Raw genomic sequence first — 20,838 nt, 5'->3', positions numbered from 1 at the left:
TGTTTCCATCTTTCTATTTATCTCCAAGGAGCAGAGCTATAGACACCTTCCTTTGATGGTGAAAGAACTAAATGTATGTTGGGATGCCCTTTGGCCAAGCAGGCTGAGCCATAAGAAGACCTGCTTTCCCATGTTTCTGATCCTCAGTTGAAAATTACTGCCGGACAGGCAGAGAGCAGCCAACCATGGCGACTATAATTAGATGACAGTTATGTATATTTTATTAGTTTAATCATTAAAAATGACAATAAATGGAGTGAAACCATAAAAAATGTTTTAAAATTTAAAAAAAAATAAAAATGCAAGGTTTACCTTTATGAATAATTAGCTAATTGAGTTTTACAGCTGAAATTATGAGGCATACAGCTTGACATCTTTTATAGGCAGATACGGTTGTACATCAGTGGCACTTTTTGGTTAATATTTTTTGTCACTTTGGAGTTTTTATCACAAAGTGTTGAAATCAGTGTACACAGTTCACAATTGTCAACCACTATTTACACCGCTCCACTCATAAAAGCACTCCATTGACTTTAAGCAGGTTTTATCTGAGGACTATCAGATCAAGGGGACAAGCTGCCTCTTGGCTATTTTTGCAGATTGAAGAAAATTGTTTTGGGTTCTGACACAAAGTCATAAGACCTTAAAAAACAAGTTTCCAACAATGAGGTTACTTTGGTACAATGGATTGATTGTGCCAACAACAACGCCTGAAAGAGGTGCTTGAAAAAAATAGCCTCTAAGTTGGTAAAATAAAAAACATTACTGTGTATTAACTTGCAGTTTTCACCTTTGTCAGAGCCAATTAAATTCAAAATATTGGAATTTGGAACATTTTATTTTCTAGTGAAGGAGAGGACAATCTTTTATTTGTTTATTTTCAACACTCTTTGCATATGTGATTAAACCTTGAAGGGCTTTTTAGATTAATCATATTTGCAAATACTCTCCACAGTCCACAGTGAAGTGACATTTTCAGCATAAAGGAATATAAGAATTGAGTTAAGGACGGGCATGGAAATGCATTTCTTATTCCACTAGTTATTTATATGCTTACATGCCCCTGTGCCTGAATGTAGTGTGTGGGAAAAACAAGGCGACAAGTAACAATTTAGATCCTACAACACAAAGTGTACAAAATACGAACCCAACTGTTCACTGTAGTGGAAGATTTTCTGGAACAGAAACACACGTTTCCCATGCCGACAGTAAATTCCCAAATGTGAGGTGGCAATCAGGGTTTACAGCTTTTGAAAAGAAAAGTCGATTATTTTTGGATGACTTAATAATTTCATTCGCATGAATAAATTGACTTTTGATGGTGATCCATGTGCGTGTATCAGTATGATGCAAAAGTTTTAAGGAATCAAACAATTTAGAGATGCTGCTAATTTATTTGACATATTTTGTTGCCTTCCTCTCTGATCTTACATGAAATGCATCAAGAATCAGTAAGCATGAGTATGAAACAGACTGCAAGAACTAGTACTTAATATAAGTGACACACCTGATTATCTTATGTTGGAATTGTTGTGTGCTGACTTTGACTCACACTTGCTTACCCTGATGAAGGCATGAGCTGAAACAGAGTGCTTGTTTAACATCACAGTAGATTAAACCTAGGTATAGCCTAATGTGGGTACGCTTATATAAGTATATAAATATATTCATCTGTCAATTAATTTGTACATTAATCAAGAGCTGTTTGGTCTTTAAAATGTCAGAGAACGGAAATAAAAAATGTCCACCGGTGTTTCCAAAAGCCCAAATGGCAGTCTAAAATATCCTGTTTTGTCACAACCAAACAACCACAAAGAAAACATTTTCTGTTAATTATCATGGTGGACTGAAAGAACTAGAAAAACTGGATGAAGATTTTTTTTTTCATTAAAAACCAATTATCAAAATAATTTTAGACTTAAATATACTCTATGCTCCTTCATTGCAAGACGAAGGAGATGGTGATTGATTTCCGCATGTAGGTCACCCCAAGTACACCGGTGAACATCCAGGGATTGGACATTGACATTGTGGACACTTATAAATTCTTGGGTGTTCATCTCAACAATAAACTGGACTGGTCGGAAAACACGAATGTCTTCTTCGAGAAGGGCCGGAGTCGACTCCATCTGTTGAGAAGACTGAGGTCCTTTGGAGTCTGCAGGACTCTGCTGAGGACATTTTACGACCCTGTCTGCCATCTTTTATGTTGGTTTAAGTGGTCTGTTGGGGCTGTGCAGTTACAGAGAGGGACACGAGGAGAATAAACAGGCTGGTCAAAAGGGCCAGCTCCGTCCTGGACAGCCCTCCGGCTTGCATAGAGGAGATGGGTGAGAAGAGGATGTTAGGCAAGCTGACATCAATCTAGGACAACACCTCTCACCCCCTCCATGAGACTGTAGGAGCTTTAAGCAGCTGATACAGTGGCAGACTGCTGCACCCTCAGTGTAGGAAAGAGCGCTAACGCATGTAATTTGTTCTGACGGCTATCAGACTTTTCAATACCACCCTATAATATCGTTGCACTGTTCATCTCATTTCATTTCATAGCCCCATAGCACTTTTTTTTCCCATTTATCCCAAACTGTATTTGATTTATTTGTATTTTATTTTATGTGTTTTTGTGTATATAGTCTGTGTGTGTATATTTATTATAAAATTTAAAAAAATATATCGATCTTATTTCTCATATTTTATACGTATTTGTAAAAAAAATGTCATATTGTGTGCACTTTTTGGTTTTCTTTGCTGCTGTGACGACCGATTTCCCCACTGTGGGATTAATAAAGTTAAATCTAATCCAATCTAATCTAATCATAATGGATTGCAGTGTTTGCTGTGTTCAGACATGGCACAGGAAGTACACACTGAAGCTGTTTTGTAGCCGACAAATTTCCATAACGTGGCCATCTATGTGATGTGCCTCTTAAAGCTACATCTGAAAGGGTCCAATGTTGTTGTTGTTTTTTTGGTGATTTAAAAAAAAAAAAACAAAAAAACACTTTTATTTACAAATGTAAAAGTACAACAGGTTTATCATTTCAACAACAATGGAAAGACTGCTCGAGGTAGAGAATAACACGAAAGACGAAAACAAAAGAACAATTAAATTAAAGAACAGAAAATGAATAAATTACAATTAAAATGCATTATATAAGGCTCTAGTTTTCCCAGTTTAGAAGCTCGTACAGTATTTTAATCAGTCCAGGTGGGATTTTAAACAGCACAGCGGTCCAACGTGTTGGTTGTTACCAAGACAGACGTGATAAACCGGCCAAACTGGGTCTCATCTCTCTGTTGGCTTCATTCAGCATAACGTACAGCCCGCTGCGTCAAATTAATCTTGTCTTTGAAGACCAGAAAACTTCCCACTCAATTTAATTTTACACAGCATGCAAATGGGGAACATTTCTTAACCGCAGTATTTTAAATTATATCTGACGAGAATCTTAGCAATTGCTATTTTATTGTCTCCATAGCGCTGCTGGACATTTCATATTTCGGCACATCCCGGGTTCCGGAAGCACACGCACCCTGGCTGCTCACTGACGGAAATGACGTCAACGCGCTGCAATTCAAACTTCAGGAAACGAAAGTCTTGGTTAGAAAACGGTCCCCGTCGCACAAACGGACTGTTTTCAGTGGATAGCTTCAGCCCGCTTCGTCAGCGAGAGGTAAATATTTCGTGTTTATCCGTGCTAGTAACTTTTGTTTTGCACCTCGGCGTGGACCGCGGGCGCAGTTTTTCGTTTTGTTTTTTGTTATTGTGACGAGATTAGTTTTTGTTTGCTACAAAAGGCAGGTACGAGGCAGTTCCCAGTGTAACGTCACTGAGCTGTCACGTTTTTTTTTTCTTCCGAATTATTATGATATTTGTGACATGAACTGAACGATGAACGATCAATGTGAGGAATGTATATTTTTTTTTGCCGAAAAAGACTGCAGCATCAGTTAATTTACACTGACTGTAAACATCTAAAGTCTGACGAACAGGTGGATATGACTATCAACACGATTTAATCTTAATATGCAGCACCACTTCTATCACAGTTTTATTTTTTTTTTAGTTTTAGTTTCATCTGCACTGTTTTATAGCTCAGGTTGTGCTGTGAGCTTTTTCCGTCGTTCAAATGTTTGTCCAAATTACTTCATTCATATGAGGACTAAATACCTTCTGGTGTGTGTTTTTTAACACTTGTACTTCCCTCCCTCGACTATTCCAGTTTACGACGTCAGTACCAACAAGGCGGCCATGACGTCCAAAGGGGCCAAAGAGACCCTCGTCACCAAGTTGGGTTTCAAATCCAGCAGCTCGGCCTCCAAGGCGGAAGCAGAGACGGATAAAATCAGGAAGGAGAACGCTCACCTGAGGAGGAAGATTGATGAACTGGCCAAACGACACGTCAAACCGCCCGACTCGGACAAGAGCAAACTGTTGGAGGTAAAGAAAGTGTCCTCATTTCACGGTTAATTTTGCTCATCTGTCAGTCTTTTCGTTGTTTTATTCTGTGCATGTGTCGTTGATTATTTCAGAGGATTCTCTCCCTTGAGACGCTGCGAGAGAGGAACAATCAGCAGTTGTTGGTTAGAGAGCAGGAACTGGAAACTCTGAGACAGCAGCTCACGGCCAAAGGAGGAGAGGTGTGTATACGTGAAACCTCACTGAAGAAATGTACGATTGACAATCACATGTAGATGACTGCTATGGATATATCCATCATGAAGCCCCCTGTAAACATGAATGGCATTTCCATTGTTTTCTGCCCCTTTCTAGGTTTGTGCAGAGAAAAACCTGAGTAGAAAGAATGCCAATTTAAAAAAAAAAAAAAATCGTAATATATTGCGAAACAAGTTTTTAAATTTGAGCGAGAGAAAGGGAGAAACTGAACACCCATCCACTCTACAAAAATGCGAAAGGCTCTTGTGTTTGATTTGTCTATTCTGGAGTGCTGTAGAAACATGACGGGCTCTGTGAAAGAGGACCCACTCCCTCTGTAGCTATCAAGCCCTCGGCCTAAGGTATTGAAAACACAGCGATTTTTAGTTTCAAGTGATTATACACTAATGAAAACATAAGGATACTATATTCCCTTTTATCCAAAATATCCTCATTATTCCTTTAAATTACTCTCAAGCTTCAGCTCCACTGAAGAAATAAATTCTGTCAAGAGCACATACCTGTAATAACAGTTAATTAAAAGTCTTCATTTCCAATGTCATCCGAGCTCTCTGTCACAAAGCTTCCTATTGCTATTTTTTCATGTTGAGTGTTCATTAGTTTGCTGTTTGACTGGTACTCTTTTTATGAGATTCGCCATCTTGTTGCACCCTGTTCTCCAGCAAGTATATTGACACCTCTACTTCTTAGCTTGACGAACCAACTCCTAATATTTGCATGGCAGTAGTGGATGGAAACGGGCATAAATTCACAAGTGTTTTTAAATCCGCTACGCATTTGGACGGAAACGCGGCTGTAGGTATACACATGTTTGGACTCCCTGAGGACAGCGCTGTTCTGCTCAGGATGAGGAGATAAACCTACAGCTGTGTCTTTTACAGCACTCCTCAACTTGGGAAGATTTGTTGCGCTCTTGGCTTTGTATTGGTGGCATAATGTATTGCTGGCAGCAGACAACTGTCAGAAAGGGGGAGGGGGTGATACTAGAATTGCAATGAGCTGCCACAAACACAGTTGGTGGGGGGGGTGGGGGTAACTTCTATCCAATCCTGACAGCAGCTCAGCAAAGTGACGTTTAGACAACCAGCGGAAACTGCATTCTAACGCATCCTATGTGCTCCTCACTTGACATTTATGAACTATCTATCTAACTTTGTACTGGGTCTGCGTATGTATTAGCATTCCTGACTTGTTACTGTTCATGACACTGCTGCAGAAATTCAAGCTGTCTATTTGAGTTTGTTGCTTATCCTTGAAATCTCTATTCTATTGTTGCAGAACTTGTTTTCTAATTCAGGCTAGTCAGAATTGCATCAGGCTGAACTTGGAGATGACATGCTGGTAAATGGAATATCAGCAAATTGTTTTGCCCACACATTAATCACACTTCCCTCTCTTTTTTGTTAAATTTCATCAACGGAAGTGCTAAAAGGGGGCAATGTCAGCAGACTGCCAGCCAAGAAAACAACATGAAAACAAACTTCCTTCAAAAACTGTCTCTGCTTGACGAGAGGTTTAAAAAGAAAATCAGGCTGATACAGTTGTTGTTTATTTCATCTGGTTGTGTATCTCAGGTGGCAGCATCGCTGCAGGCCCAGCTGGAGCAGCGGAGGAAAGAGGCTGAGCACAAAGACTTGTTGTTCCAGAATTTGTCACAGGAGACGGAGAATCTGAAAAACAAGCTGACCACAGTTTCTGCCCGATGCCAGTCCACGGAAACACAGGCGGTGGTGAGTTGACCTCACAGCCTCGATACCTTCTAGCTATTCTAATTAGTCTGGAAAAATGTCTCTTCTTCCACATGACCAGTTGCCTTTTGGGGGATTGGTACTCTTCTAATAATGTAGTTGGTTTAAAAATATGTCTGACTTGTTCTGGTTCAAGCGATAGAAAGTATTAAAGTCTCTCTCCTTGGCATTGATTAAACCCCTTAAGACTCGTCTCTGTTCATCAAAGCTACATATTTGGAGGTATTTTCCGAGAATGAAATCCCTTAATGCCTTAAAGTGGCTCAGATTAACTCTACAGTTTTTCCGCCATTTAGTAACCACGCAACTATGAATATGCAAATAGACCTCACCTCTATCCCCACCCACCCCTCCACTGCTCACCTGTAGCTTGATGATATACATAGCCCCTCCACACAAGCTGACTGGATTGACATATGAAACCCTGGCTGTCTGATTCTGTGTTTTTGAGACTGTGATTGCAATTCCAAAACCAAAATGTTCAGCCATGGTGTAAACTGCTTATGTCACTCATGATATGTCCTCTAGAATATACAAATCATCACATAGACGTGTTAACAAGGCTGAACCATGATTTTCACTGGTGGTGGTGGGGGGGGGGGGGGTTTAATGGTAGTGTACCATTAGTGCATTCAATAACCAACCTTTATTCATGGGTGAATAACCCAGGGCCATTATACATAATTTTATTTCAAAATCTAAAAAAAAAAGGAAGAAATACAAATTTGAACGTTTAAGGGAAAAGTTAAGATTATATTAATATTTTTTATTATTTTTGTAAACTGTTTTTTTTTTCACTAAGAAATGCATTTGCTTGAGTAGTTCTCGTCCTCCCTATGACAGCATATTTTCCTTCTGGCCCAGGACTAAATCCTGCAGCAGCTGTCTGTCCTCTGCTTCCCAATTCCAATATCTTCCTCCAAGTCAGTTTTTTTTTTTTACTGTATAGTGCTGATTCAGTATACATATTTATTTGAAATTCAAATATTACTGACAAGTAAAATCCTATTTTTTTTTTTTTTATAGTGGTCCTGTAACACACAACACCAAAATCTGAAAATCTATGAATTATTCATAATTGCTCTGATATCTGCTTCTTACCAGGTCTTTGAATAGTTGTGACATCTCTTTTAGATCAGTGGTTTGTGCACCTAAATAGATTTATCAGGTTCATTTGAACATAAAATGCTTTTTTCAGTGACTTGCCTGCATGAAAGAAGGCTGGTCAGGATATACAGCTGTTTTTTTTACCACTAGGTGGCAGTGTGTGATCTCTGGTTTTCCTCAGCAACTGACATCACCGTCTCCCCTGAGCATCCTTACTAATCTGTTGTAATGAAAGTTGCAGTCCCAAGTAACACAGGGGGAAAAGTGAAACGGTGTCAATGTGAATCTGCATGTTTTTCAATGGTCCCCTTTTTTCTACCGTCAATACTTGTGCAACAACACCACCTGCAGTAGTTTCCTGAATGACAGAATAACAATTTTGTCCAAATGACACTTTGTAAGATTGTATAATTCATATTATTGGGGAAATCGTCAAGAGCCTTTGGTGAGTCTGTAGTTGCCACTTCCCTCACAACTGTAGTCTCTTATTCCTTTTGTAAAGGCAGCCCTTTAATATTTTGAGTACAGCACGTCCTGCTCTATTCACCAGAGAGTGGTCATCAGGATTTTTCTTGGCTTCTGGAGAGGCTCAGGTAGTGAAATCACAAGTTGGGACTTGAGAAATTTGGATAGCTGAACACTCAGTCATCACATACCTCCCTTTTTGGACAAAAACAAAAACCTTTTGGGGCCCATAGTTACCTCATGATCAGTTCAGAAATACAAACAGAAAACATACAGTTCAATTTGTTTGTTTTTTTCAGGACACTTTTCCCTGCAGTGTAGTTTATTCTGATTTCCTGCTTCTTTAATCATAAGCAGCTAAAAAAAAAAAAGAAGAAGATCAACCCATTTATTCACTAATTCCCTAAAACAGTGTTATCAGAAAGGTTTTATAATCCCTCTGCTCTGATTGTGGTTACATCACTGTATCAGTTGAGGTGTTAGAGCTAAAAGAACAGGAGAGTTTGAAGAACTTAAAGTGGATATTTTTACAAGAAGAATTATTTTTTTTAACCTTATTATATTCTTCATGAAAGACCTCGCCAGAATGCTTAAAGGGCTGTCTTTGAACATAAATGCTCTTGGATTGTTTTCATGAAATGTCAAGTCCGGTTTTGTGCCCAAGAATGGGAAGCATTAGAATCCAGGGTCAGAACTGCAATGTAAACCTGTATTAGTGGAGACATAGTCTTTCATGATATTACTTTCTCTCAGCTTCTGCTGGAAGTGGATTCCCTTGTCTTTATGTCTGGAAGGCAATTTTCCAGGAGTGCTGTCTCCTTTCCAAGCCCTCGGATTAGCTTGTTTTGCATTACCAGAAATAATCTGACCAACAAACCCAGCAGCCGTTCCTTCCCCCCCCCCTCCTGGATTCACCAAAGCTGTTAGTAGGCTTAGCTCATGGGACGTATGGTTAAATCTATCTGGAAAAGTTGACAATCTTATAATGCTTGTCTGGTAGTGAGCTCATCGGGGTCTTAGAATTAGAATATAGATGATCGTTTTGATGCTTACACTGCTTTAAAGTTTTTTTTGCTAGAGCTTGGGTATTGGGTGGGATCAAACATGTAGACCTCGGGGTTATGGTGACAGAATTGTGAGCCGAGTGACTGTCCTCTAGGGACGGATGTCGAGGAATTGGCCCGAGGGCTGGTGGCCTCGGTCCTGTGGCCGAGCTGCAGAAAAAAGTAGCGCTTTGCTCTTGGGATTTTTTTTATTTATTTTTCTTGCATTATTAAAAATGAAGAAGATTAATCATTTAAACCAGCAAGCCTCCCTGTGATTTTTAAGCCTGCGGCACACCTGCAGTTTTTAGTGTCTGTCAAGACTTTCCCTTGGAAGCTGAATAACGGACGCAATAACAAACTTGAATGTGAAGTACTTAAAAATGACACGGGCCATCATTTGCTATTAGGGCAACCTCAGTTTTCTTGGATTGATGTCTTCGAGACAGCACTATGCTTAATAAGAGAGCACAAATGCAGACAGCAGCTGCACGCTGCTGTTTGATGCATAATCGTTAGGATTTACTCATTCAATCCAATCCAAGATTTTTGTGACAGCTGGATCAGATAAAAGTTTTGGTGCCAATGCTATGTATATCAGACTTTGGTATATTTAATCATGGTTTTCTCTCTTCAGAATGGACAGGTACCTCCTGCAGACATGGCACTGGTGCAAGATCAACTGAGAGATGTGAGTCCAGCCATTGATTTAAGTTGTGTGTTTCTGCAGGCCTGTTTGTAATTCAAATAAATACTGTACATTCCTACGACTGCCTAAAGGTTTTTATGGCATCGCTTTGTCGCTGCAGTATCTCGGCAATCTGGATATCTGAAGCATTTTATTCTATTACACTTTCCTCGGGGCTAGAGGGTAGGGGTGAAGGAATTCTGTCGGTTCATCATTCAATACGTCAAAACTATTTAATACTCATTTCTGTCAGTTAGGTAGTTTTTTTTTGTTTTTGTTTTGGTAACAAAATATGAGCTCCTGTCCCTATCGTCTACCAAGACAAAATGAGAGTTCCTCTGAGGGGCCTTGACTTTTAAACAGTTGTAATATCCACATATGCAGAATACAGTGTGTCATTAAAGGTGTTGTGCATCTCCACCACCAGGCTCTAGAGAAGAACCAGCAGTGGCTGGTGTATGACCAGCAGAGAGAGGCCTACGTCCAGTCTGTCTTCACCCGTACTCTGGAGCTGGAGCAGCAGCTGGCTCAGGCAAAGCAGCAGCAACCAGCCGAACAAGAGGCCGGCGCTGAGGGTAAGAAATGTAGGGTGGAGCTGAAATAGCTTCCTCTAACATCTTTATATCATTCCTTTTAATTGTCATAGAGTGCGTGAGCATTTTCTGTTGAAGAAGGTAAAATTATGAACTTGATTTTTGTCTTACGGTACACATCGTATGGAAAGTGAAAGGGAGTGGTTCAGAAATTTAGGCAGTGTTGGACCTCAGATTTTTTTTTTTATAGCTACAACATTAAACTATATTATAAATAATGCTGGAATTATAAATATTAGCAGCTGCTTAGCACTGAGGACTGTTTGGTTTCTACAATTGAATGTCAGAACTCTATCAATCTTTTATGTTGACGGTGTCTAGTGTCAAAAATGTTCCATTTGGACTGCAATGAATGTATTTTAATTAGCTTCTTATTTTGCTGTTTAAAACATCTTTTCTCAGCTCCTTCCAGATCAGCAGGTCCAGAAAAGGAGTCCGAGCTGAAAAGCCACTATGACCAGTTAATGTTAGGGGTGCAGAGAGACCTGGAGAGCCAAAAAGAGCAGGTCACCAGAACCCAACAGGAGCTGAGGGAGCAGGTAAATGGGGGGGGGGGAAATGGATTTAATTTAATTACTCATTTTGGCATGATTCTTTGGCAGGTGTAACAATTCCTGTTAGCTTCAGATGCAGATCGACTCCCCAGTTAATTCTCGTATTCTGCATGTTGTGCCGCTCATGTGAGTGACAAACCTTGAAGTCTCTCTATTCGACAAATTGATTCCCTCTGTTTGAAAGACTGGTTTAGCACTGCGTTAGGATGCAGCTGGACTAACCCCTCTGAACATCCATGTTATTTATAATTGATCTGTAGAACTCTTTTTGAAGAACTGAGTAGACTAGAAGGTACGCAGCATTCAGCAGTCTGTGTTTTTCTTGCTCCGCAGACCTTCAAATCTCAGGCTGAGCTGCAGTCCCAGAGGGAGCACGTCACCAGGATGCAGGACGAGATGTTGGCGCTGCAGAGGAAGTACGAGGACAAGTGCAGGGAGCTGTCATCCTTTCTCATGAAGTACGAAGAGAGAAGTAAAGAGCTGGAGGAGGCCAAGACGCAGCTGCAGGCAGAGCGACTTAACAACAGGTAAAGCAAGTCTGATGCGGTTGTTGATGTCAAACAGAGGGGGGCCTGTCAGATCAATGCAGTCTCACGGTGGAACTGTAAGTCTGACTGGTGCGGAGAAACAACGCTGGTTTGTGATTTTAGAAAAGGCCAAAATACAGATTAAATAGAATAGGTGCCTTAAAAAATACAAAACAGTTATCAGTGTTTACTTCCATAGATTCTCAGGCCTCCACTCGTGCCAAAAAAAAAACAACATTGCAAGTTTTGCTGACCTTGAATTTCTTGTTGAATACACAGTGGAGAGGCTCAAGAACCTTTCGTGAATGCAAACGCAAACTGTTATTACAGTCACTAATGTTTTTTTTTTTTTTTTTTTTTTTAACTGTTCAAGTACTCTAAACACGAATAAACATAAACAGGACTGTTATTGGTATTTTTGTGGATCACATAAACATTGCATCTAGACATGCGGTTTCTCGGGAAAGAAATGTGTCGTCTGAGCGCGCGGACAGAATGCGATTGGAGCTGGAGAATATGGACGTCAGATTGGAGGAGGAGAGGAAGAGATCGGCTGACCTTCTGTTGCAGGTGATGAGCCCACTCACTATCCTGTCTGTTGTCCATCTGATTTCATATTTGTTAATGTATGAAAGTTATTCATATCAAAGCTTTCATGGTGCATAAGAGGAAGTCTGCACGTGTAGGATTACAAACATAGAACAGAAAGACCTCATCCATCTACAAATATGTCCTACTTTATAAAATTCCAAAGTACTTGTAAATGTCTGAGCATGTTTGAATAAAATCTAATTCTGGGTTTATTTGAATGGAACAGCATTTTGCTGTCAAAAGGTGATCTACAGTTTAGTTGGCTTTGCATTGATAATTTGGCGTTCACAGGTAAATATGCTGCAGAAGTCTCATCTGAGTCAAAATGAAGAACAGAGGAGGATTGCAGCGCTGGAGCAACAGGTAATACTTCCAACAGTGCTCCCAAACAAAAAAAATCTCTTATCAAGTGAAGAACATTTTTCACCCTCATGAACAGATGGTGAAAAGAAACATTCATCTCAAACTCAAGAAAAGGTTGATGATTTTTGTCTTAGTGCAGTCCAAACTGTTTCCACTTGTGCTTTCTACTTCTAATATATCTCTGCCCCTCCTAAGGTCCAACTCTCTGCCAAGGACTTTGAAAATGAAAAAGTTGATCGTCAGAGCATGCAGCACCAGTTACATAAGGTGCTGAAAGAGCTGCGCAAGGCCCGCGATCAGATTGCCAAACTGGAGTCTTCTGTAAGTATTGTTTGACATCACAACCATGTCTGTTCATCATTTATTCTGTTCAGTCATTCACAACAATGGCTATTGCGTAATACCATTTTATGTTGGTGTCGAAAAAAGAAATGCATTTTTATTTGCAATTAAACAAGTTAAATACACCTTTTTTCTTTTTTTTTTGCTTAGTAAATGTAATGCCATGTTTTGTATTTCAGAAGCAGCCAAACGCCCGTTTTTCAGAGACCAGCTTGTACGATAAGCTGGAGTTTGAGCATCTGACGATTGATGACCCTTCTGGTCATACATCCCCGTCTAAAGTCATCGACCTCCTGGATGAAAGTTTCTTGGAGTGCCCAAAGTGTCGGGCACCTTATCCCACCAGTCGCCACAGGGAACTCCTGACTCACATTGACTACTGCTTTACCTAAAGGCTAGTGGTAGATTGGATCAGTGGGAAGGTGACTCTGCCTGTGATTGATTGTAGCACTGTGGGAGGGTTAAGAATAGAGTTAGGATTCAAGATGGGGATCGGTTGATTGACAGTGAAAGAACCAATCACAGTAGTTTAGAGTTTAGACCTTGCATCTCTCCAGCTGATCCAATCGAGCACCAATATTAAACCAATAGATTTGGAAACCACTCCGTGAGATAATTAGATCCATTCAAGTATTTTAAACACCTTTCTGGGTGGAAAAATAAAAGCCATGAACTGGCCACTGAAGTAGCCGACTAAACGGCAAAGTCGCTCATGCAAGATGATAAATTTAAAATGCTAATAATAATTACTTCACACAAAGGTATAATACATTCAGTAATGTAAATATTGGGACATGTTTTATTGTTTTCCAAGAGTGATGGTGTATCTAGTTTACATAAAAGGGAAAAAATATTATGATTGGGGTTTTTTTTTTTTCACTCCAGGAAATGTCTCAGACAAGACCCAAATCAAGTGGAAGACTTCATTGTCAAATTAAGTTGTTGTTTTTTTCCTCCTATGAAAGGCACTCAAAGGACATTCTTAAAATGTTGCATATTCCACATCAAAATTATTTAAAAGTTGGTCTAGAGTTCCACCATAAATAATATATTTTTGTTTTCAGTTTGCACCTTCGTGCTTTGTATGTAGACTAACTTCAGTTTTGCCATTAGAATATCACTGGGACAAAGATCTGCTCATTTATGGAAAGAAAACCATTATATTCCCTCCATATGAATAGTTATGGTATTTTCCTGCCTCTATATTTTACGCTCTTTGTGAAGCTCTTAGTGGATTCTGACTGTTTTTATTTTGTGTATTTGATATCGGTATTTATTCTTGGGATTTTATGAGCAAGCTACTGTCGTTTTTTTTTTTTTTTTTTCCATAAAGTTTTTATTATCTTTCTGGAAATTATTACTATGTTTTGCATTTGACCTTCTGTTTTACATTTTCCCCAACATGTTATTGAAAGGACATTTGCATTGATGTGAAGAGCAAACACATTTTTTTTTTCCAAGTTTTTTGTTTTCAACTTTTGGCAGTTATTGACTAAACTATCCACCTAATTTGTCCCCAGTGGTCGTGTCCCATGATGAAGTGTTTGTCTAATATGTTGCAAACAGGCTAAACTTTGCTGAATCATGGGACTGTAACCATGACCTCGCTCCCTCTCCCAACGGTAACCACATTGTTGTATTTGGTTCAACTTCACCAGACCTTCAACATACTACAGTGGGGAGCTTAGTTGGTTAGCAGGTTGTTTGTGTATTCTCTCCCGTTTCGAACGCAGCTCACTTCCATCTCCTGCTTGACTTCTCAAGCCTGCAGCCCTGTAAGGCTCGAATGAGATTGCATGAGTTAATTCCTTGTACTAAACTATTTAAGGCAGGGATTACTGAAGGTCCTCTTGGTAGGGGAAAAGAGGTTAAGGTGTCTTTATTCCTGCCGCCTTTGCAATGTGACCAAATAGACTTAAGACAGACAGACAGACCGTACTGTACATCTGAACTCATGGGTAGTTGTTTTAAATTCTGCGATCTGAGAATCATGTTGCTTTTACTAGGTTGAATTATTTGTATTTTTTTTCCAAGTTAATCATGTGCTCCAAAGTTGTTTAGCCATGCTCCGTACTGTACGAAAGTGCAATAAAGATGTAAATCTCCTTCCAATGCGACAGCATTTTATGCACTTTTTTTTTTTTTATATCCCTTTTAATTTCAAGGCCAATAGTGGTTTACAGTGAAACTCTGAGCTCAATGCTAATCTCAGCAAGATAACATGCCGCTGTTTAGCATCTACAATGTTTTGCGATGTTTATCTTCTCAGTTGGCATCTAAACACTTACTAATCACACTGTAGCTGAGGCTGATTAGTTTAAAAGGTATTGAGCAATGTGCTGGACAATTTTTAAAGTAGTAATGAAGCAGCATAAAAGGTTAAATCAGCTGATTACAAATCATCTTGATGAATGCATGAATATTTGTATCATGTATCCAGGGAAATCTTATTTCATGGATGTTGAGACATCCAAAACCTCAAATGTAAACCTCATTGTCGTACTAGAGCAGGGCTCTCCGACCAGTAGAACGCCATCTACCCGGTAGATCAAGGAGTTCTTGGAGGGGAAAAAAGGTTGGACATCCCTGAAGAAAACTCGGGGAAAATATTTGGAGCCCATCATCAGGGAAACATGGATGTCTGTACAAATGTTTCTGCTAATCCATGCAGCAGATGTTCAGATATTTTGTTGTGTAAGAGAAAACTTGGAACTGCTTCTAATTTTGACAGACTGAATCCAAAAGCAACAACATAAATTCGTTATTTGCAATTCAGGAATACAGATACATATTTAAAGAGCATTACAAAAAAAAAAGGTATTGGCCAACATGGTATGAATGTTTTATTTCAAACACTGGATCAAGAAGAATACATTACACATTTAAAGAAACAACTAAACTACTACTGTATGCCTATATATAGCACATGACCAAATGTGTATGTTTCAAGGTTTATTAACAATATGTACTTTTGTGCTACACAACCCTGTGCATCCTTCAGTGTAAAGGAAAAGTCAGTGACTCTATGAGCCTGTGTTTTTAGTGAACCTGTTTACACCCCTGAGCTGCGGTACTGCAGAGACTTCAGGTTCACTTAAGAAATTTTCACAATTCATTTATTGTCACATTCTGGAAATTTCCAAATGTTGTGTTGTGATGATCTGATATGTAGCGTTTTCTCACTGGAACCAGAACGTTCTGCTGGTTTCCATGCAGAAGGTTGTTTTAGTCAGTGCTGAAGTTTGTATACAAAGAAAACATAACAATATGCAATGCATGTTGAGGATAAGATTAACATGAACTCTTTTAATAATGAGGGAATTTGGGAACAACTGAGTATTTATCCTTTCTTAACAGAGTATAGACATGGGAATATCACAGTTTGTAGTTTACTATTTTCAGTTTATTTCTAAAGAATAATTAGCTGCTTTCTCTTCAGATAGAGACAGTGTTGGTGGGATTCAGTCTGCGACATGCAGTGTAGTCCCAGGGGTGGGTGAGCCGAGAGGTTTTACTGCGTCTCGACAGTTTCGCTGGCCTGGCAGAAACCTGCAGTGCAAAGAAGAGAAATATTTTGGCATCAAAAAGGATATTGGAAAAAGTCTAAATGTTACCAGTAGTAAAAAAAAATAAAAAATTGTTTTTTATCCTCGATAAAGATATCCCAAGGATTTAGACAAGCTACTTCAGTCAGTCATTCACTTGACCTTTCCCCTTATTGAGTGACACGGACTGACAGAAAACCCAGATCAATAAATCACAGTGTAAAGGAATGAGACCTTAGTTAAACTCAACCCACCAGTGTGTTGTACGCGTCTGTATTTGCCCAGCAGACAGACATCCATCTTCTTCTGGAGGACGATGGCCTGATCCTCTGGCCTCAAGCCAGTGGAATGACGGGAGAATATGAAGGAGTAGCTGTCCAAGCATGTGCCATCAGAGTCTACTGCTCTGCAGGAGTAGTGGATTGCATAATTGTCGTAGTCGGTGTCCAAAACCCAGTGATCATCATCTGGGAGTGGGGAAGGAGAGGGATAGTTTAGATTTTTGCCATTCTTGAAACTTGGCTACTGAGATGAGAGCAAAACTCATCAGACAAAAGTGTGAACCAAAAAAAACAACAAAAAAACCCAGTTAAGAATAGTAATTTACTGTACATCTCAGAATTGTTATGATGTATGTACACAGCAGGTTTTGTTTTTTTTGTTAACAACAGAAATGCTGCTGTTTAAATTGAGGTGAATTTTATTTTAACATTAGAAAGACTTTTCTTTTATCAAGCAGCCATGTTTATTATTATTATGGGTAATAACTGCAGTTGGATGAAGCCCGGGATCCTTATAATTTAATGGGTGCTTGCCATGTCTAAAATTGAGACTCACCCTAAACATTTTTTTTTAATTTCCAATCAATTACAAATACACTTAGTCCCAATGTAATGTAAAAATTGCAATGAACCGATTTGTTCCAAAGGACACGTTGACCCCTTCTTATTGACAATTAATTTGATTCATTTTCCAGGGTGAGGGTCACAAATCAAGAACTGCAATTGATGATTACGTCAGACCAACAGTTGGCCGCAGGTCAACAATCCACTTTGCAATATGATATCAGTGACTCTGAAGTGCCTGGTCACATATCATTAAATGGATTTTTGTTGTCAAGCCCCGACATCAGCAAATTCCAGTTAGAAATTCAAGTTAGGGCCTCTTTAGTTTAAGATGTAAATGTTCTGCAACTTACTTCCAGTCTGCAGGTAGGATGCAACTCCCCAGTACTTCATCCTAAACTTGGCAGGGTCAGCCGTGTCCTCAAAGGTGGCCAACATGTCGGCACACATTTCCCAATTGCTGGAGGTCAGAAAGAGGAGAGCATTACAAAAGATGTGAGACAACATAGTTTTGTAGTAAATTGCACAGATTCAAAGTGAAGAGTGTTGAACTTTCAAATCCTCCGCAGGATAAAACGTACTTAAGGATGACGACTCTGCCTCTGGCACTGGCCGTCATTTTCCCGTCCTCTGCATTGGCAAAATGAGCTACGATGTTGTCAAGTAAGAACAAACCCTCTGGGTCCTTCTTTCCTACAGCATACCATGTTCCTGCGTACTGTGGAAAAACAAGTCCAAATCTCAGTATTTCAAATTGTTGAACAAAAATATCTTAAAATTTTCAAGAAAAAGGATGTAAATTTTTTTTTTTTTAAACATCTTAAGACCTATAGCCTAGTTAGTATTACTCAAAGTCCTTAAAGCAGAAGGTGTATTCCTATCCATTTCAAAGCTCTGATGATCAAACTAAAAGCTTCCAACTCACCCTGGATTTGTCAAAGTTCTGCATGACCTGGAAGTTGGCTACCTGGCAGTTCTGTGCCCAGGACACTGCCAGGAGACAAAGAGCCACGACATATCGCAACATTCTACCTCAGAGGAAGAAATGAAGGCAGAAAAAGAAAGAAGTAGGGTCAGACGCAGGCAGTTTGAGAAAAGAAGGCAATAACAGGGAGCAGCAACAGAAAACTGAAATAAATTTGTCAGCTATATTGCCAGTTTATTTCTACTCAAATCTTCAGTTTAGGTTAAGTGGAGTGTAATAAAATGCTACAAAGTGCAGCAAACTATTTTTCAAACACAACGTGTGAGACAAATAAGATATTTCGTAATAAAAGAAAAAAAAACATTAATTTAAAGTCTTTTGTTCAAAATGTGAAAGCAAAAGCACAATCCATTGTCAATGCATACCTAAGAGAGGTGGGCGGCTCACAGAGATCCTCTGGTTTTCAGTCTGGGGTCTGCCCTTATATACAGCTGTATGCAGTATTACACAATAACTTTTGGAGACCTGAAACTCCCCTGTTCTCCCCGCAGCTGGCTTGCTTTCTATTGGACAAACATTTACATAACTGAAAGCCCCAGTCCTATTGATTTGTGAGTTTTGCACATTTGGTCTGCCACCCCTCCACATATCTGACAAAAAAAAATTCTCCTGTTACTCTCCAGGCCTTCTTTGTTTTAGGAAAGCAACCACTGGCAAAGCCAAGAGCAACATCTGGAATAAGATTGAGGGCGTGTAGGTACACACATTTGTCCCACTTTAAGCTATACACAGACATGGGCACCCACTTTGAGAAAACTAGGCGGGGCGTTGTACCCTTTGTCCCTGGGGCAGGTTGACTTTCGAAAGAAGTTACAGCTTGAGTGTTGTTTATTCAGTGTGGGCCCACATGTAAAGGCACACAACCTCACTTCGACATAAATCTAAGTGAAATGTTTTTTGTGTGCCTGGGCTAAACTCTCACAAAAAAAAAACTGTACTAAATGCATGTTGTGGCCCTTTTCACCTTTGTTATTCACCCAAAAAGTGTATCAGTAGGTCTATCTGCTGTTTCCTATCAGCATCACTGTTATTACGTCAGTTGATGTTACTTTATCTCCCAGCATTGTGTTTGTATAAATGGTGAACAGAGTCCACGCTCAACAGAGAGTAATCAATATGAAAGTGAGGCAATTGCATATATTCTAAGACTCAAGACTGGAGTTTCAGACATCTAATGATTGGAAATGTGTAAATTAGTTAAAAATGCCTTTTATCTGCAATGAATGATCCTTTGTATTATTATACATCTGGGACTAATCCACATCGATGAATTCTGACCTCGTGTCTTTGCTTTCAAGGTATTGCTGTCATTTAAGGTGCCAAGCACAACAGAAACTTTCATGATTCCCATGCTAAAGAAAATGGGTCATTTTTACTGACCGTATTGACGTAATGTCCATATTCAAGAATTTCTGTATTTCCTATTTAAAAGAGGCGTTGTTGTGCAAGAATAGGGTCAGAACATATAGAACAGGGTGTTCTGACTCATTTTAGCCTGTTGTTCTGGGTTCGCACAGTTACAGTGTAAATCACTTACCAAAGTCACAAAAATACCTTCTCTAGTCTCTAACACAGGCCTGTTTTTCCTCTGACTTACATCTGCCGGAGCAGAAATGTTATAAATTGATGCTGTTGTTTGCACTGAGGTCATATAACAAGTCATCTGAGAGCTCGGTTGAATAAAGTAGTACAGCGTTGCCAAACATCTGCAGCTTGCATAACCAGAGCCCCGGCCTGTCGAAAAACAGCACAATCATTCTTCAGCAGAAATAATAGCTGTTGGAATTTGGCCAGAGGCTGTGCAACATTTCATAATCGTAGAAACTGGGCCAAGAAACGATATACTTTACAAAGCCAGGTCTGTGCACGCGTTTACCTTTTTGAGCTGTGTACTGGTAAATGTAAATGTCATGCTTAAAGCAGGAGTCAGTTCCTTATTTGGACGGATTTTGGAACTTAAATTATTTTAAACTCCCTTATGAAATCGGGGATTAAGCTAAACACTTCATGGATAATTGCACAGCGTCTATCTGAAGTCAGGAGCTCTGAGGAGGGCCGCAGCACAATGTGGAATAATATTTACCTGCATTTGGGGTAAACTGAGTGCTTTGTCCAAATATAACATAATCTAATCCCACACCGCCAATACCTGTGACCTAAAATACCAATGAGTTCAATCAGCCTTATCAACAAGCTTCACAGAGAGTACTATTTGCAGGACAATTCTATTGGATTGAAAAAAAAAAATGCACAGGTGAATTTTATAAATGAGTACTTGATTATGATTTTTGGTATGCAGCCCATTATCACACACATCAGTGCGGTAGAGGATATCGTGCCAATGTCACGTGTTGCCTTGCCTTAGCGTGAAAAGTACACGTCCAGAGTCGAAGAAGAAGGGCATGTGACAGAGGTCACGTGATGAAGTACAAAGAGTGACTGTCCAATCAGGAGCGGCTGAAGGGCACAAACACATACCAGTGTTCTAGTCCACGAGAAAGCAAAAGTTCATGTGGGTTCCATGTAAATTACATATGAAACATAAAATATTGTGCGTTATCTAACTGTACGTAATGTTACTTGGTAAAATGTACTTATTTCAGCAAAAAACCTGATCTTTTTCTAAACCTAACCGCGTGGTTTTTCGCTTGGACGAGGCGACGTGTGACACTGCAGAGGTATCATCTAGTGGACTGACAGGGGTTTTTTGCGCGCTTCGGTGTGATATGGAGTTGTCGCCTGACCCCCTAGACCCCGTGTAAGA

The 20,838-nt window shown here is 39.5% G+C and overlaps 2 protein-coding genes across 2 annotated transcripts; one reads left to right on the top strand and one right to left on the bottom strand.

Annotated features, from left to right (window-relative positions):
• The first annotated feature begins 3,607 nt into the window (after nucleotides 1-3,607).
• Nucleotides 3,608-14,808, top strand: cep55l (centrosomal protein 55 like). Its single transcript, XM_069691696.1, has 12 exons — nucleotides 3,608-3,674; nucleotides 4,224-4,441; nucleotides 4,534-4,641; nucleotides 6,253-6,408; nucleotides 9,679-9,732; nucleotides 10,157-10,304; nucleotides 10,725-10,861; nucleotides 11,210-11,403; nucleotides 11,850-11,973; nucleotides 12,286-12,357; nucleotides 12,553-12,678; nucleotides 12,879-14,808. The coding sequence occupies exons 2-12, from the start codon at nucleotides 4,253-4,255 to the stop codon at nucleotides 13,089-13,091; spliced, it is 1,521 nt and encodes a 506-aa protein (XP_069547797.1). The 5' UTR covers nucleotides 3,608-3,674; nucleotides 4,224-4,252; the 3' UTR covers nucleotides 13,092-14,808.
• Nucleotides 14,809-15,529: 721 nt separating this feature from the next.
• Nucleotides 15,530-18,529, bottom strand: rbp4 (retinol binding protein 4, plasma). Its single transcript, XM_069691694.1, has 6 exons — nucleotides 18,440-18,529; nucleotides 18,015-18,117; nucleotides 17,671-17,807; nucleotides 17,443-17,549; nucleotides 16,499-16,711; nucleotides 15,530-16,248 (listed from the first exon to the last, which is right to left on the bottom strand). The coding sequence occupies exons 2-6, from the start codon at nucleotides 18,114-18,116 to the stop codon at nucleotides 16,211-16,213; spliced, it is 597 nt and encodes a 198-aa protein (XP_069547795.1). The 5' UTR covers nucleotide 18,117; nucleotides 18,440-18,529; the 3' UTR covers nucleotides 15,530-16,210.
• Nucleotides 18,530-20,838: the final 2,309 nt, after the last annotated feature.

The sequence above is a fragment of the Brachyistius frenatus genome, unplaced genomic scaffold (genome assembly GCF_029030835.1).
Source record: "Brachyistius frenatus isolate BFR_SWC_R1_liver_20210118 unplaced genomic scaffold, ASM2903083v1 Contig_11, whole genome shotgun sequence".
In the NCBI taxonomy this organism is placed as follows: Eukaryota; Metazoa; Chordata; class Actinopteri; family Embiotocidae; genus Brachyistius; species Brachyistius frenatus.
This window is presented reverse-complemented; position numbering and strand designations above follow the sequence as displayed.